The sequence below is a fragment of the Delphinus delphis genome, chromosome 11, assembly GCF_949987515.2.
Source record: "Delphinus delphis chromosome 11, mDelDel1.2, whole genome shotgun sequence".
Taxonomy (NCBI): domain Eukaryota; kingdom Metazoa; phylum Chordata; class Mammalia; order Artiodactyla; family Delphinidae; genus Delphinus; species Delphinus delphis.
Window position 1 is genome coordinate 38,908,636 of NC_082693.1, and position 17,630 is coordinate 38,926,265.

General features: G+C 47.4%; 2 protein-coding genes across 2 annotated transcripts; one reads left to right on the plus strand and one right to left on the minus strand.

Moving 5' to 3' along the window:
• Positions 1-1,675: 1,675 nt before the first annotated feature.
• Positions 1,676-9,691, plus strand: CCDC65 (coiled-coil domain containing 65). The gene is made up of 8 exons (XM_060024698.1): positions 1,676-1,959; positions 2,518-2,685; positions 5,914-6,083; positions 6,468-6,606; positions 7,785-7,982; positions 8,185-8,403; positions 8,774-8,920; positions 9,018-9,691. Exons 1-8 carry the CDS (start codon positions 1,828-1,830, stop codon positions 9,333-9,335), a joined length of 1,491 nt encoding a protein of 496 aa, XP_059880681.1. The 5' UTR covers positions 1,676-1,827; the 3' UTR covers positions 9,336-9,691.
• Positions 9,692-9,781: 90 nt separating this feature from the next.
• Positions 9,782-13,529, minus strand: FKBP11 (FKBP prolyl isomerase 11). The gene is made up of 6 exons (XM_060024699.1): positions 13,291-13,529; positions 13,040-13,105; positions 12,573-12,660; positions 12,243-12,276; positions 11,821-11,891; positions 9,782-10,016 (listed from the first exon to the last, which is right to left on the minus strand). The coding sequence occupies exons 1-6, from the start codon at positions 13,423-13,425 to the stop codon at positions 9,799-9,801; spliced, it is 612 nt and encodes a 203-aa protein (XP_059880682.1). The 5' UTR covers positions 13,426-13,529; the 3' UTR covers positions 9,782-9,798.
• Positions 13,530-17,630: the final 4,101 nt, after the last annotated feature.

The following is a 17,630-nucleotide window of genomic DNA, read 5'->3' on the forward strand; positions in this document are numbered from 1 at the left end:
ATAAAATATCTTTGTTTTTCCCCTCTCTTATTCCTTATCATGTAACATAAAATATATCGACTTTATTTTATAATATTTCAGTACTATGACCTGGTTATAGTCTTTATTTGGAGATTAGGTATGGTTTAAGAATGTGTGTATTGACGAGCAGTGGACTTGTGATGGTAAATTTTATGTGCCAGCTTGACTGAGCCACAGCGTGTCCAGATATTTGGTCAAACATTATTCTGGGTATGTCTGTGAGGGTATTTCTTTTTTTTTTTTTTTTTTTGCAGTACGCGGGCCTCTCACTCTTGTGGCCTCTCCCATTGCAGAGCACAGGCTCCGGATGCACAGGCTCAGCGGCCATGGCTCACAGGTCCAGCCACTCCATGGCATGTGGGATCTTCCCGGACCGGGGCACGAACCCGTGTCCCCTGCATCGGCAGGCGGACTCTCAACCACTGCGCCACCAGGGAAGCCCCTGTGAGGGTATTTCTTGATGCGATTAGCATTTTAATCAGTAGACTGAGTAAAGCAGATTGCTCTCCCTTATGTGGGTGGGTCTTATCCAATCAGCTGAAGGCCTGAACAGAATAAAAGGGCTGAGTAAGATGGAACTCCTCCTGCCTGACTGCTTGAGTTGGGACTTTGGTCTTTTCTGGCCTTTGGACTCAGACTGAAACATCAGATGGATGGAAATATATATTTTATGTTGTAAATATTTATATTTTAAATATTATATATTTAAAATATTGGTTCTGTTTCTCTGGAGGACTCTGATACAGGCATTATATCTCACATTTAAAACAACTTTATTGAGGCATATTTTGCATATCATGATTTGCCCTTTTCAAGTATATAATGCAATGATTTTTTTAACCCAAATTCATCAAGTTGTCCAAAATAAATCAGTTTCAGAACATTTTCATCAACCCAATATGATCTCTCATGTGCATTTAATGTTAATCTCCCCCCTGCCTCCAAGCAATTTGTAGTTTACTTTGCATCTTTATAGCTTTGCCTTTTCTGGGTAGTTCATATAAATGGAAACTTACAATATGTGGCCTCTTGGCTTCTGCGGTTTATCCACACTGCAGCATGCATGCATAGTCTGTTCCTTTTTTATTGTTGAATAGTATTCCACTGTGTGGAAAGAGCATATTTTGTCTCCCATTCACTTGTTTTGGGACATTTCGGCTGTTTCCAATTGGGCTATTATGAGTAATGCTGCTAAGAACATTCCTGTGCAAGTTTTTATGTGGATACACTCTCATTTCTTTCAGATTGATGTCTGAAAGTGAAATTGCTGGTTCACACTGTGAATTTATGTTTAACATTTTAAGACACTGCCAAAGTGTCTTCCAAGGTGGCTGTACCATTTTGCATTCCCACCACCAGTGTATGAGGGTTCCTGTTTCTCCATATATCTCCAAAACTTGTTATTACTTGTATTTTAAAATATGGCCATTATGTGAAAAATAATCCAAAAAAAGATTTTTAAACGGTCATTGGGGAAGCTAGGGATTTTGAGAAGTAAAAGACCCTCTCTCAAAAACTGACTGCGGTCCTCCAGCCGGCAGAGGGCGCACCGAGCCAAGACCTCTTCTCCTAGCCGTTACAGCGCCATCTTAGCGAGATCCCCGTTGCTAGGAGACGGAGATGCGTCTTTTGGTTTGGGAGCCTTGCCTCACCGCTATCCCAGGCTATCTCCTGCCTGAGGTCTGAGATCTAAGGTCCAACTACCCTCCAGGGGCAGTTCCAGAAGTCAGCTTTCTGGGGGCATTTTCCTCCTACCCCCTCTAGCGCTGGCCCTGGCAGGCGGAGGATCCTCGCCCAGATCCAGCTATGTCCAAGAAAGGGAAAAAGGCCAAGATGCCCCTGTCCGACGAAGAGCAGCTGCTTCTGTTTCAGCAGAAGTTGCTGGCAGAGGAGGAGATGGCCAAGAAGAAAGAGAGGCTCCTGAACCAGTTCTTAAAGGTGATGGATTTTTGCATTAACTCTCTGCCCAATCCCACACGCCCCCTGCACTGGTCCTGTTGCCTTGCCCCTGTCATTGTGGGAGCCTCATTTTCATGCTAGCCTCCGCTCCTCTGGAAATCTTAAGACCCAGATATACTTAGATTTCAGGCAATATTGTCTGGGGGAAGGGGCAGTTCTCTGTGAAGCATGGAGGGAGGAAGGTGGTGTAAAGCTTGACAATCACTCCTGAGCCCCAGAACTGGGACAGTAGGTGCTATCAGCTGTCTGAGCTGTCTGAAATCGTGATATTCTCCCTCGAGATGGGTCATTACAAACAATATCCTGCTCTGATGCTTCCACCCAGAAGGAAATTCATGCTAGCTCTCCCTAAAATGCCATTGGGCTGCTCCTTTCTTACTTCAGACCCTCCCAAAACAAGAACAGGAACTCCTGAGTGTTAGCCATGAGGAGCTTTGGTCCCTCAGAAAAGAAGAAGGGTGATCTTGTTTGTTGTACTGTATCAGGGCTTTTAACCCTGACCTCTGGGAGGGGGTGGTTATTTATTCCTTCACACAGGACAAGCTGGCCAAGGAGGAGCACAACTGTGCCCTGAACCTTAGTAAGATTAACACACAGTGGAGGACGGTCCTTCGGGAAGTCAAGACCAGAGAGCTTCATAAGGACATTGAGATCCTCAGCCGAACGTTTGAACGAGTGGTGGACTGCAAGGACGGTGTCATCAAGGCAAGCTCTCTTCCCAAAGAAACATTTGACTATGACTGTCTTGATCTCTTAATAGAATGGGCCTAGTGAAGTAATTGATCTTAAAGCCCTCCCAAGACACATGAAATGAAAACTAGAATATTGAGCCGTCATCCTTCTCCCTCTGTTAGAGGAGCCATTCTCCTTGGTCATCTACTGCCTCAAACCAGTACCATATTAGAGTTATAAGGCACAGTAGACATCACCTGATGACTTGAACTTAGTTCTATACCTTCGTTTCAATGTGAGAAGACTCAGTTCCAGAGGCAGGAACCAGTTTGCTCAAGGTCACACAGCTAGTCAATGAGAGAGCTGTGACTACACACGGATTTCTTGACCCCCACTCCAGTGCTTTATTCAACCAAATTCTGTTTGGCCTCTTTGATTCAACTTCAGTGGCCCTGGATGAGGTTGAGAAGATCTCCATCGGTAAGAGCAGTTCTGTATCTCTAAGCAATTCAATCAGCCAACCTTATGTTTTGGGGAGGTTCTTGAGTTGAGTATATACCATCTTTTCTTCTAAGGGATTTCTTCTCTTGAGTTCCAAACCCCTTATTCAGGATCCCTCGATATCTGTTCCTGGCTGTGTCACTGTCCTCAAAACTGAGCTCATGAGCTCCTCCTTCTCTAGCCAGCCCCATTTCCCATCCTCCACCATCTGATCTTCCTCATACTCTCTATTTGGGTAGGACCATTCACCAGATCACCCAACCCAGGAATCTGGGAATCATCCCAGCTTTTGCTTCCATTCCTAACTTCTGTTACTAAGTCTTGTATAAATCTTCTGCTTAAATATTTTTCAAAGTCACACCCTGCTCTTCTTCCTCACTGTCCTGCTGTAGTTGAGACGGGCATTATCTATTGCAATAGTCTCTTTTTTTATTTTTTAATTTAATTTAATTTATTTATTTTGGGCTGTATTGGGTCTTCATTGCTGTGTGCAGGCTTTCTCTAGTTGTGGCGAGCGGGGGCTACTCTTTGTTGCGGTGCGCGGGCTTCTCACCGCGGTGGCTTCTCTTGTTGCGGAGCACGGACTCTGGGCGCGAGGGCTTCAGTAGTTGTAGCGCGAGGGCTTTGGTAGTTGTAGCACACGGGCTCAGTAGTTGTGGCTCACAGGCTCTAGAGCGCAGGCTCAGTAGGTGTGGCGCACAGGCTTAGTTGCTCCGCGGCATGTGGGATCTTCCCAGACCAGGGCTCAAACCCGTGTCCCATGCACTGGCAGGTGTATTCCTAACCGCTGCGCCACCAGGGAAATCCTCACCAGGATTATCTTTCTAAAGCAAATATCTGATCCTGTTACTCCACTGCGTAAATCTCCTTAGTGGCTCCCCTCTTCTACAGAAAAAATCGAAACTCCTTGGAAGGAACATCAAACATCAAAGCCCTTCATGATCTGGCCTCTACCTGTACCTTTCACATAGCCAGCCTTCTTTCCTGTGCCTTTGCACATGCCATTCCCTATCTCCCCAGTTTTCCTGGCAAGCTCTCACTCCTGCTTCAAGAGTGATACAACTGACATCTCTTCTATGAAGCCCTCCTCAGTGCTCTTAGTCAGATGTAGGCACTAAGTCCTTTATATCCCATTGTCACTGGGAAATCATCAACCTCATAGCATTTTTCATGCTGTAATTTCTTTTCAGAATTTACAAAATCAGAATTTAATCTGAACTTTATACCTGGGGTTTTTTTGGGGTTTTTTTTCAGAATTTATTGTAATTTTCTACTTATATAACTTTTCCTACTGCAAGACTTCAAGCTCCTTTGGGGGCACTGAGAATGTCTTTTGATCTCTGAATCCTCAGCATCCAGCAGGGTGCTGGTACATAGCAGGTTTAGTAAACGTTTCTTGAGTGAGTGAATAGTCTTCCATTATCAGCACCTATTTCAGATCTCTTTCATACTAAACATGTAAGGTAAAAGCTAGCAATGTGGTAGTTTACAGTGAGTGGATCATGTGGGCATTTGGTAAATGCTTTTTTGCTTTATTCACTTTAATTTGTTTTACTTTTTTGAATAGGTAGTTCACTCACAAAATTCAAAAGATAAAAAAGTTATATAGAGAAAAGTTCCCTCCCACTGGTGCATTTCAGCCACCCAGTGCCCCTCCCAATAATTTTAGTTTCATGAGTAAACCTTTTTTTTTTACACAAATGGTAGTATTACATAGTGTTCTGCCCCTTGCCTTTTTCACTTAATAATATATCCTGGGGATTATTCAACATTAGCCCATAAAGAGCTTCTCATTTTTTTTTTTAACAACTGCATAGTATACTGTATTGTAGTTTAACATGTTACTTTGTCCTCGGTATTTCCTGTGTCTTAGTAATTCGATCTAGAAGCTTGCAGGTGTTGTGTTTTTCTATTAGGAGGCACATTTGTGATGTTAGCAGCTGTTGATTATCCATTAATTCATTGGGGGTTGCAAAGTGCTGATTTTCTAATAGTATTCTTTTTTCATTTATTAGTTTGAATACTTCTATAAAGAGATACTATCATTTACCATTAAGTTACCCAGAGGTATACTTTATATAAGAAATGCTTATATACACTATAGGTTATATAAGAAATGCTCTTTCTCTTCCCTTTACAAACCAGTTTAAAAAAAAAAAAGAATCGGTTGTCTGGCATCCTCTAATGGTAACTGATTTTTTTTAAAAGTATCCTGATAAACTCATAATCAAACATATTTGATATGTTTTGATCCATTGCAGTTCTTATCCATATTGATGCTCACACGGTCCCTTTTTTTTCTAGTGGACATGTTCTCATTTTTTATTGCTACATCACAAACCACCCTAAATTAGCAACTTACGACAACAATTTACTTCACTCTGTCTCGTGGTTCTGCAGGTTGACTTAGCTTACCAGGGAGGTTCCTGCCTGACATCTCTCGTACGGTTTTCAGTCAGATGTCATGTGGGGCTGCAGTCATCTGAAGGCTTGACTGAGCTGGATGTGTAAGATGACTGACAGTTGATTCTGACTATCCGCTGGGAGCTCAGCTGGGCCGTTGACTGGAATGAATGCTTCCACATGGCCCCTTCACCAGCACTGGCTTCTCACATTCACAAGTGGCAGAGCCAGAGCTCCCAGAGCCAAAGAATTGGCTTTAGAGACTAGGGAAAATAGGAACTAGCTAGCCGAATACATTTTTATTTTCTCACAGAGATGCCATTCAGCCAAAATGGTAACTCTGTGTTTCCTACCCAGTCGTTAGTGAAGGACCTGTCAGAAGCTGAGGAGCAGTACGCCCACGCGCTGCGCAGCCACTTGCACAACATTGACCAGCTCTTGGCCCTGCAGAGACGCCGGCTCAGCCTCCTAGAGGAAAGTTACAACGTGGAGCTGGAGGCCCTAACCAAGGAGTTTGAGACAGAAAGGTATGGGGACCTAAGAGGAGATATGGGGGGGTTGAGCCCAGGGGACTAGCTAGAGCCTATGTCAAGATGCTGGCTGTAAGCAGCCACCCACTTTCAACTATCAAAATCCTACGCATCTACCTCTCTGGGGGACAGGGATGGGAAGGAGACTTTTCACTGCAACCTTTTGTACTTTTTGATTTTTGTATCATATGAATGTATTACCTATTCAAAAATCAAAATAATCTTATTCATTCTTTCTGGCCCTGAAAAGAATAGAACCCGCCTTCCCTCTGTCCTTCTTCAGTACCTAAGAGTTTGTACCGTTCATATACTGCTTGCATTGTCATTATTGATCCCTATGCTTTATGCCTCAGAGCAGAGACGGTATCTTATCTCCTACAGGAAGACAATTATTGACCAACATGAAAAAGAGATTCACTACCTACAAGATGTCTTCGTGGCCATGGAGCAGAACTGCCTAGATTCTGAGTACGAAAGCAAGCTGGAGTTCCAGAGCATGTGGGAAGATCTCAAAAACAAGGTACAGAGGGAGAGCAGAAGGGCAGGAACTGGGAGAAAGTGCGAGAAAATCGCTCAAGGCTAGTAGAGCTAGAAGAGATCCCTTTAACCAACATGGCCAATAAAATGCCTGTTGCCGCTGTAGGTACCCCTACTGCTTTTTGTAATTTTGTGAAAATTGGTGGGGCGGGGGAACCATTCTGAAATGTCAAGGAAGTGCATTTTAGAGCTAACGCACACCAAGGAGATCGTCTGGCTTCTCCTCTGTGATTTGTAGATGAAGAAATTAAGTCCCAAAGAAGTGAAATGACCTGCCAAAGTCATGCTGCTGGTCTGTGGTAGAGCCAGGGGGAGAGTCCAGTTCTCCCGTCCCTTGGCCCCAAGAGCTTCCACCACCCTGGAGGCTGCAGACTTAGCCAGCCTGCAGACCTGGATTTGGGGGGTGGGGCCCTTTGCTTCTTTTTGGCTGCGTTGGGTCTTCGTTGCTGTGCGCAGGCTTTCTCTAGTTGCGGTGAGTGGGGACTACTCTTCGTTGTGGTGCTGGGCTTCTCATCACGTTGCCTTCTCTTGTTGCAGAGCATGGGCTCTAGGCATGGGGGCTTCAGTAGTTGTGGCACGCAGGCTCAGTAGTTGTGGCTCGCGGGCTCTAGAGCACAGGCTCAGTAGTTGTGGCGCACGGGCGTAGTTGCTCCGCGGCATGCGGGATCCTCCCGGACCAGGGCTCGAACCCGTGTCCCCTGCATTGGCAGGTGGAGTCTTAACCACTGTGCCACCAGGGAAGCCCCCGCTTTGTTTTTATTTTGCCTCATAACGTTTCATTAAAAATTTTTATAAGCTCTCTACATTTAAAAATTGGAAGATTTCACATAAAAATCCAAATTTGCAGCTTCCCTTGAAAAATGTAAAGATCTGGTAACACTGGGCCACATTCCAAATGGAGACATTCATGTGAAGCTGAGCAGCTGTGCTCCCACCCCCCCAAACACAGACCAATGGAGCATTTCCTCTCTGGTTCGCCACAGGCCCCAGCTAGCCCACAGCGCTTATTTATATCATCTGCCTGGTTTGTAGGCATTTTCACTGGCAACCTCTGCACCACGCTGTGCTACAAACAGTTCAAGAGGGGGAGGTTGCTGGTGGAAGTGAAAGGGTGCTAATAGGGTAATTCCAAGCACTGGCTATTTTGGGGCCACTTCCCAGAATTTAGAAGAGAAGCACTTTCTAAGACTGCAACTGGAGCATACAGTAGAAGATCTGTGGAGAAGGTTCCAGGATGCACTCAAGAATTACACTGATGCCACAGAGGATCGAAAGATCGCCTTCGAGACTCTAAAGGCAAAGGACGAGAAGAGCTGCAAAGAGATTGAAGCACAGATGAAAAAAATACAGAGACTACAGGTTAGTGCAGCCCACCCGAAAGACTCACTGCTTTAACTGTTCCATTATCCCCTGTTCTCCTTTCCCCAGTTTCTACTGGGCCTCATCACTGGTTGGGGAAAGATGGTATGCTCTGGTATCAGTCCCCAGACAGTCCTTTTACCTGCTCCCTGAAGACCCTCACCTAGTCAACTGTTTCCTCTAACCTACCCTGTTCCTCTAGGATTCCATAATTATTTTAAAAGGCAAGATCATGGTGCACGGCCGCGAGAGTGAAGAACAGAACCAGGACATTCGTGAGGACAAGGAGTTGGTCCTTGTACAACTGCGAAAACTTAAGGCCCAAAGGACTCAGGCCCGGGGAATATCACAGGAGAACTTAGTCAAACTCACCCTGGAAAGTAATGCCACCCTCAAGGCCCTGAGGAAGATTGTCGACAAGGTAACAAAGGGGAGAAGGCAGCCAGAACAGAACCAAGGAAGACGGCTCCCTGCGAAGCGGAAGGGGCTGGGGAGACATAGAGGGCTTCCCCCTGCTTCCTGCCTGAGTGCACACTTGGAATGCCTATTCTATTCCATGTTCCCTCTCCTCTCACATTTTAAGTGAACTTACTTCATGATGAATGAATTTTAGAAGAGTATAAAATACTTGGAATAGTGCTTGGCACATAGCTCTCTCTGTTGGATGTATTTATTATTTTTGTTTCCCATTTGGATAAGTAGCTCCCCTGGTTTGAAGCAGGGGAACCAAATCCACTATTTCCCCTCCCCACCCCCTTTCCTAATGAAAGGTCTCTTCTTGCTTCCAATAGGGTGAAAAGGTCCTTAAACTTGCTGAAATATGTAGGAAATTTGAAACAGAGGAAGAAAAAGTGCTGCCTTTTTATTCGTCGGTATTGACTCCCGAGGAGCAGGACATAAAGATAGACCCAGAGGAGTTTACTGAGGAGCTTGGAAAGGTAAGCTTCCTACGGCCCGGAGGCCACCGCCCAAGGCTGGGGCTACACTTGCTAATGGGTGCTACCACACCCCTTCTCCCTTTAATTCAATTCCCAGGTGATAATGGACTACATAGGGATGGAGAATTTCTGGAAAAGGTACAACAAAGTGAAACTGGAGCAACTGAGCCTTCAACACAGACGTGCCCAGTTGTTGGAAATCAATGAGAAGCTGCGGGAGATGCTCAAGCAGTACTTGGATGGCATCTCAGTGAGTGATGAAGTGCTGAGCCAGCTCAGCCCACACTTCATTGTCAATCAAAGCAGGAACTTACCCCAGCCCCCGTCCATGCCTACAGCCCAGCCAGGTGGCCAAAAACCTCCAGCCACTTACAACATCATTGAAGCAGCCCATGTGATCGCCCACATCCTGTGATACAAGGAGAAAATCTCTTTTCAACCCCCAGAGAATGTTTTGAGAGACCTGAGGACTTTGCTATTAAAAATCTCCATGGAGTTTATGAGCTCCTTGTATCTTTGCCATGTTGGATAGAACAGTCTACTTGGAGGACACTAGGAATACAGCGGCCCTAGGGGGTAAAGAGAGTAGCTAGGCAACTACCCAGAGGCTTACTTCTCAGTGATGGATTGCTCCTCAGTCAGGACGCCATGGGAGCCAAAACACATACCTTCGGGACCCAGAGATCCCATGGTCCTTGGGGTAAGTCAGGACAGGAAGAGGGCCAGGAGAAGAGATCCAAAGCCTCCAACCACCCCCATGCCAGGCAAGACCCAACGAAGAATGCCCTTTCTCCCCAGCCCTTTACCTTATTCCCACTTACAAAGGTAGCAGCAGAAAGTATCCGGTGAAAAGTGCAAAGATTTTAAAAAATTATTTTTTATTTCTTTTTGCTCTTGTTTCTTTTCTCTTCCTTGAGCTTCTTTTTGGAGACTTTAGGTCTGCTGGCCTTTTTGTATAGGTGATACCCAATGAGGCCCAGGAGGGTTGGCACCATGGCCATGCCTACCAGAGGCAAAATGCCCTTCACCAGCTTTTGCCAGTAGTTGGCTCGGATCAGTGCAATGAGCTCCACGTCAAAATGCAGCTCTGCATCCGCTGGAGGCAGAGAGGAGGTGAAGGTTAGAATCCCTGTGCATGTTACCCAGGACTCAAATCTGAATGAAAGCGGGGAGGGCAGACCACAACCACAGCACCAACTGTAAAGCTGGTGAGATTTAAATGTGGGGCTGAGTTCTCTTACAAAGGCAGAAGCAGAGGAGGGTTATGAGCTATCTAGTTATAGTCACGTTTACCTCAAATATACAAATGTGGCTTGTATTCACTGACAGGTCTTTGCCAGGACAGAAAAACTTTCTGTGAAAAGTACTTGTAAAGTCCATTTGTAAGTTAGAGACCGCTGTACTAACTGTATTCCATTTCTAAACAGCCACATGGAGAGAATCTTTGCGGGGCTGAAATTAATTGGATTTAAACTAGACTTTTTAAAATTTCGCCAACCAATGAGCACACCTCAATGTGATTGTTAAAAAAAAAATAGGTGTTTCACCATAAAGGCTAGAGAGGAAGAAGGATGTGGTTTAAGATGTAAGGACTGGGGCTTTCCTGGTGGCGCAGTGGTTGAGAGTCCACCTGCCGATGCAGGGGACACGGGTTCGTGCCCCGGTCCGGGAAGATCCCACATGCCTAGCGGAGCGGCTAGGCCCGTGAGCCATGGCCGCTGAGCCTGCGCGTCCGGAGCCTGTGCTCCACAACGGGAGAGGCCACAACAGTGAGAGGCCCGCGTACCGCAAAAAAAAAAAAAAGGAGTGGAGGAATGGACAGGAATGAGTTGGGGGAGAAATGCAAACAGGCAGCACTGGAAATGAGGAGGTAACAGAACTTTGGGTAAAAGAATTTCTCTTTAGTCCCCTGACCCTCTCTATGGGTCTCTGTCTAAGCTGGAACTCGGATGAGAACTTTTATCCCAATACTCTGAAGTACAAGTCATTTTCGCTAGTAGAACATTTCTTATAACCAAAAGCAAGAGATATGCATCTTGGGAAATCTGTCCAGTCTCAGGCCTTCAAAAATCGGTATCAGCAGTGACCTGTGAGGGCTTTTAAAGTTAGGGGGTAGGCTTGGCTTTTTTTTTTTTTAAACTTATTTTTAATTTTTATTTATTTAATTTATCTTGGTTGCACCAGGTCTTAGTTGCAGCATGTATGTGGGATCTAGTTCCCTGACCAGGGATCAAACCCGAGTCCCCTGCATTGGAGGGAAGATTCTTAACCACTGCACCACCAGGGAAGTCCCAGGCTTGGATTTTAAAAGTTGTTTTTTGTTTTATTTTGTTTTGAATTACTTGACTGTGATCATCCTGGTGGAGGCTGAAAGGAACGGTGGAGATGTGGTGAGAAGCCATGCCAACTGCACAACCAACAGTTTGGAGTTGTAGGAAAAGGGCAGGAAAGAAGTCCAGAGTTCTTGGAGAGGTGGCACAGGCAGCAGACTCGTGTGGCTCAAGCAGGTGTCTCCTCCCTAAAAAGTTGCTGTCTGCCAGAGGACAAGCCAGTGGCTTTAACAGGTTATATATTCCTAGTCCCTGCTGGTGATCTGAGGAGGAAGAAGGTCGCCCTGCAGAAGGAAGCCTCAGCCACTCCTGTACCTTTCAGGAAGCTGGGTTTAGACCTTCTCAAGCTCCAGACAAAGTGTACGTGGCTCCTTGTACGTGGCTCTTAAAGACTGGGTGTTTTTGTTTGTTTTTGCTGCACAGTGCAGCATGTGGGATCTTAGTTCCCAAATCATGGATCCAACCTGCGCCCCGTGCATTGGAAGCATAGGGTCTTAACCACTGGACTGCCAGGGAAGTCCCTGGGACTGGGTATTTTGATAGCCACAGAGAGAGGCCTAGTCAGATTACCTGGGATAGATGGCGGAAATCCCCGTTTTCCATAGGCCAAGTGAGAAGGAACGATTACCCTTCGCTTCTCTCTGAGGGAAGGAATGTGAGTCATAGCCAGAGGTGGGAACAGGTGGGCCAGCCACCTCAGTCCATCTGAAGCCCCACCAACAAAACCCTCTGGATATTCACACTCAAAACGTGAACTTTCCCACCTGAGCACCAAACAGGTTGACCAGCCAAGGCGTCCATCCCCCCACATGTCTCAACTCCACCAACAAAATCCACAGCCAGGAAGCCTGAGGCTTCATCCAAAGCCTCAGTGCCCAGTGACCTTGACCTGCCCAGTGTGACGCCAAAGCCCATTCTCCTGCCTCCTCTAGGAGCAGGGATAGCAGAGCCATGCAGAGGGGGTACCCAAGCCCACCTGCCCAGATACTCACCCCACACACATGTCTAGAAGGCTCTGCTCCAGACCTTGAGGAAGAAGACACAACTGAATAGGAAACTACCTACATTCCCCAAATCCCAGGAGAGGAGGCTCAAAGGCTCCCCATGGACCCTCAGTTGAGCTCCCCACTGCTGGAATCTCTGGCTTCCAATGTGGTGTGGGGCAAGAGGAGTACTAGAAGCGGGGTTTGAACCTCAGGAGGTGGCTGGTAGAGCCCGGGGGTCTTATTCCAGGGGACATTTCCACTGTAGCTTAGGAGTTGAAGAAGCTAAGCAAGGGCTTAGGTTGGGAAGAAGTGGAATGGGAGGTACGGCTCACATACCTGGTATCACCTGCTTTTGGCCAAGTTCTATAACCAGAGGATCTCTGGTCAGAGAAGTGTCAAAGATGCGTCCATCTACCAAGCTGCCCTGGGTGGGGGGTAGGGGGGGAAGAGCTTCTAGAGCACACACCTAGTACCTCTCCCTCCCAGCAGGGCGCGCACACACCTGGGCCTCGGTCGGCAACCCGCTAGTGACTGCTGCCTAGCATTCCCCTCGGGGCAGAAAGGGCTGGCGCTTCTCGGAGATCCCTCCACCCTTCACTTCTCAGGGCCCGGGAGGAACTGGCGGAAAAGCAGGGAGGTAAAAAGGGTAGGGAAGAGGAGCGCCCCTCCCCCGGCCACGTGCTGGAGGACCCCCAGAGCCGGAGTGACTCGCGAACCGCTTGCCACGTGTCCAAGCTAAAGCTGACGTGTTGCTGCAGGGCGCCGCCCCCCCAGGCCCCGCCCCGGCCCCCCAGGCCCCTCACCGAGTAGTGTATGTGAAGCGTGTCTCCAAAGGCAGCAGGCTCAGCACACGGTTCCGGGGGCTCCACCTATGATCGCACTACAGGAGTCACGGAGGCTCCTCCAAAGATCCCGTTCTTGCCCTTAGACTCAGCACCCCCAATTCAGTGCCCGCACTGCCTCTCCTCCCCGCTCCCAGGTTCCTTGAGACCCCGGCATTCTCCTCACGAGGCCCGACCTCCAAAGAGCCCGCCCGGGACTATCTCCTCCTCACCAGGGTCTCTACTTGGAGGGTCCGGACGGGACTTTCGGTTTCGAACCCAGCGTCAGCCCGGCACACCGCCCCACTGAGCAGCAGCGGCAGCAGCAGCAGCACACGGAGCGGGAGAAGTGAGGGCCGCAGGGTCATGACTGGATGGGCGCAGGTCACGGGACACCCAGGACCGGCTGTTGGGTGGCAGCGGCTAGGACCGCAGTTCCTTCAGCGCCCAGGCCAGACTGGACGGGACGGGGCGGGTCGCGACGCGCGCCAGCTCCTCCTCCCGCAGCCCTTCCTCCACCTTGTCCCCACCTCCTGGAGGGAGGAGGCCGCGGGAGCTCTCCCTGCCCTGAGATTCTGACCTGTCCGTTAGCCGTTCGGTCCCATCGCGAGGGGCTGGGCCACATAATGGCACCCATTTACGACTACGTATTGTGTTCCAGACACTTGTCTGTAATCCTCAAAACCACCTTGAAAGGTAGGCATGGTTGTTTCCATTTTACAGATGACGAACTGGGTGTTCAGGTTAAGTAAGTTGCTCAAGGTCATCTAGCTAGGTGGTGACAGAGACAGGATTCAAACCCAGGACTACCTGAGTCCAGCCAGTTTGCGCTCTGGTCTTTCCTCTTAAAGATATGTGTGTCCTCACACCTATCCTGGCAGTGTCTGGCTGGCCCACCGCAACCCAGCAGCTGCCGAAGGTCGTATCCCTCTCCCATATCCAGCCCTTCAGCTTGATTTTCTGGAGGTCATATACCCAAAAGGAGGGAGGGTGTTGTCCCATCACCCTGTCCTTAAGTTAACTGAAAAGAGCACAGGTTATTTCACTGTAAGGGTGGGATGAATCCCTGATCTTTTCCTCTGACATTACCATTTCCTTTCTCCTTTCATCAACAAAATTGTCAAAAGACCAGCTACATACACCCATTTTATGTTTGTGCAAGGACTTCGGGTTTTTTGTTTGTTTTTAGAAATTCTTTTTATTTATTTTGGCTGCATTGGGTCTTCGTTGCTGCGCGCGGACTTTCTCTAGTTGCAGCCAGCAGGGGCTGCTCTTCGTTGAGGTGGCTTCTCTTGTAGGCTTCAGTAGTTGTGGCACACGGGCTCAGTAGTTGTGGCTTGCAGGCTGTAGAGCACAGGCTCAGTAGTTGTAGCGCATGGGCTTAGTTGCTCCGCAGCATGCGGGATCTTCTCGGACCAGGGCTCAAACCCGTGTCCCCTGCATTGACAGGTGTTTTTTTTTTTTTTTTTTTTTTTTTTTTTGCGGTACGCGGGCCTCTCACGGCTGTGGCCTTTCCCGTTGCGGAACACAGGCTCCGGACGCGCAGGCCCAGCGGCTACGGCCCACGGGCCCAGCCGCTCCGCGGCATGTGGGATCCTCCCGGACCGGGGCACGAACCCGCGTCCCCTGCATCGGCGGACTCTCAACCACTGCGCCAACAGGGAAGCGCCCTGACAGGTGGATTCTTAACCACTGCGCCACCGGGGAAGTCCCAGGACTTCAGTTTTTAAAAGACTTTTTAAGTTATTTCGGGTGACCCTACCAATCCCCTTGTGCATGGTTTAAGCCCTCACTGCCCACTCAGGCCTTGGGTATCTGGATTCTGCTCCCTCAAAGGTCCAGTGAGCTCACAGTCACCATATTTTGGATCACTTCTTAGGTCTTGTCCTCTTAAGCATCTCTCTGGTCCATGATGCCATTGAGCTCTGACTGCCCTCCTAAGCTCTAGGCGCCACTGTGTACTGGGGATCTCCACCTGGATGTTTGACCAGCACCGCAAATCCACACACACAATACCGTACTCATTCCTCTTTCTCCTTCCATCCCACCTGCAACAATCTAGACTTCACTCCCAACCTCCTGTTTCTGTTCCTGGTTCTGCTACCAGCACTCTCTTTGATTCTCCTCTCACCCCCACATCCAACCAGTCTGCTTTGGATTTTCCCTCCACAGCCTCTCCAGCTCTTTCTTTCCATTCCCACAGCTACCACCCTAATTAAACCTTCATTATTTCTCTTTTGGGTTTTTTCTTTTCTTTTTTTTAAAAAGCCCCCTCAGCAGGAGGAAATTTCTGGGGGTGATGGAATGCTCCGTATCTTGATAGGGATGTGGGTTACATGGGTGTATGCCTGTCAAAACTTATCAAACTGTGTAAGATCTGTGCATTGCACTTTATGCAAATTATTCCTCAAATTCTTTAAAAAGGAAAAAAAAATCAAACACAAACAGAACTATATTTCCACGTCTCCCTTAAAGTTGTATAAGGCCACGTGACTAAGTTCTGGCCTATAAGACATAAACCAAAGTGTTTGAAATATTGTCCTGGACTTCCAGGGAGGCTGCTTAAAGGAAGTTAATTTAACTAAGCAGTGTGTCGCAGTGCCCCACCTCCTCCCCCCCAGTCTCCTTCCCTTCCTTCTTTCTGCTGCCTGGAATACAGATGAGATGAATTACACTCTAGCAGCCGTATTAGACCATGAGGCGACCATGAGGCTGTAAGTAGGATAGCGAACAAAAAGAAGTCATCGGAGACTGGTAACCGTAGAGCCACCATACCAGTCCTGATTGCCTACCACCAGACACCTTTTAACTGAGGCAGAAATGAACTTCTAGGGACTTCCCTGGCAGTCTAGTGGTTAAGACTCTGTGCTTCCACTGCAGGGGGCATGGGTTCGACCCCTGGCTGGGGAACTAAGATCCCACAGGCCACGCGGTGTGGCCAAAAATTAAAAAGAAATAAACTTCTATCTTGTTAAAACAAAAAACAACAAAATAAGCCCCTCGGCCTCAGCCTCTCCCTGCTCTAGCCCATTCTGTTCACTGTTGCCATCTGTTCAGCGTCAGTCACGTTACCTACCCACCCACTAAAAAGCCTGCATGGCTCCACACTGTCCAGTGAATTAAATGCGGACTACCTGCTATGCCAGTTGAAAGCTTTCATCATCTGGTCTTAACCTGCCTTTCCAAACCTGGCTTTGATTCCATTAAAATGAAAGCCTTTTAAAGACAGGAACCTCGTATTTCTCATTTCTATATTCTCATTGCCTAGTATGATGTCTGACACATTTGATGCTTGATAAATGTTTATAAATTGAATCAAATCCCCTTCACGCTCATGGCATCAGATGAACCTGCGTTGTGTGTTTTCATCTCTGTGTGCAGTTCATGCTCTTCCTTCACCTGTCAAGCTCCTTCCAGGCCAAGCTTGAAGATCACCTCCGCTGTTAAGTCCTGATCCCCTTAGCTAGAAGTGACTTCTCTTATTTCGGAACTTCAGGCACACTTGGGGACTTTAATGTATTTTCCCTTGTGTTGTGGTTATTTGTGAATTCCCGCTCCTCCGTCCCCCTCTCCTCTAAAGAGCGAGCTCACTGATGGTGAGGACAAGATATCTGGAGTCCCTTAGATGCTAGCTGCACAATACCCTCCATATAACAGATTCCAGACAAATATGTTTTATTCTGAGTAAATACTATATACTATGCAGTACTGAGAAACCATTAAAAAGGAAAACCTAACTATACTAATATAGAAAACCTCTAAGACAAACATATATACCTTAAAGTTTAAAACAAAAAAGGTAGAATAATAGATGTGATGAGTCCCTTTATATTTTAACCCCTCCCCAAATGTGTGTATAGACACATATATTTAGAAAAGGAACTAGAGGATGCACACCAAATAGCCGAGGGTGGTAACCTTTGCGGACAGAGTGAGCAGAGGGGAACAAGTCCTACATGCTGCTCTGAACACTTCGGTATTGTCTGGATCTTTTGCAATAAAAATTATTTTGGTTACAAAGATAAATTCTGAAATTAAAATACTGCATGAATGAACATGAGACACAGCAATCCAAGGCGATGTGTGGGAGGTGTTGAGGGAGTTGTGCTAGCGGAGCTAAAGGAGCCAGGCCAGGAGAAAAACGTCCTTGTGACTAGAGGCCATGGCAGCTTTGCATACCTTAAAGGAAAGCAGTGTTTCTAAACAAGGGAGAAAGGGTATAAAGGCAGAGGGCCAGATATTTGGGGAAAATGAACTGACCAGTTTGGCTAAAGTAAGGGATTTAGCCAGAAGACCAGACAGAAGTAATTGGAGAGAGAAGGGAGAGCTGGTTGTGAAGAGCCTTGAATGGCAGTGGTAACCCACTGAAAGCTTCTGAGCAAAGGGTGACCATGCACACTGCACTGAGGCATCAGCTGACTGGAATGGTGCCACTGAGGTGGACGGCTACTGTCTTGTCCAGCTCTGAGGCTTTGTTTGGTAGGTAATCTGAATGGGAAGGGGTGAGAGAGGATGGTAGCAGAAAAGGGCAAAACTAAGACAACGTCACCCACAGAGGGCAGCAAAGCCCTCT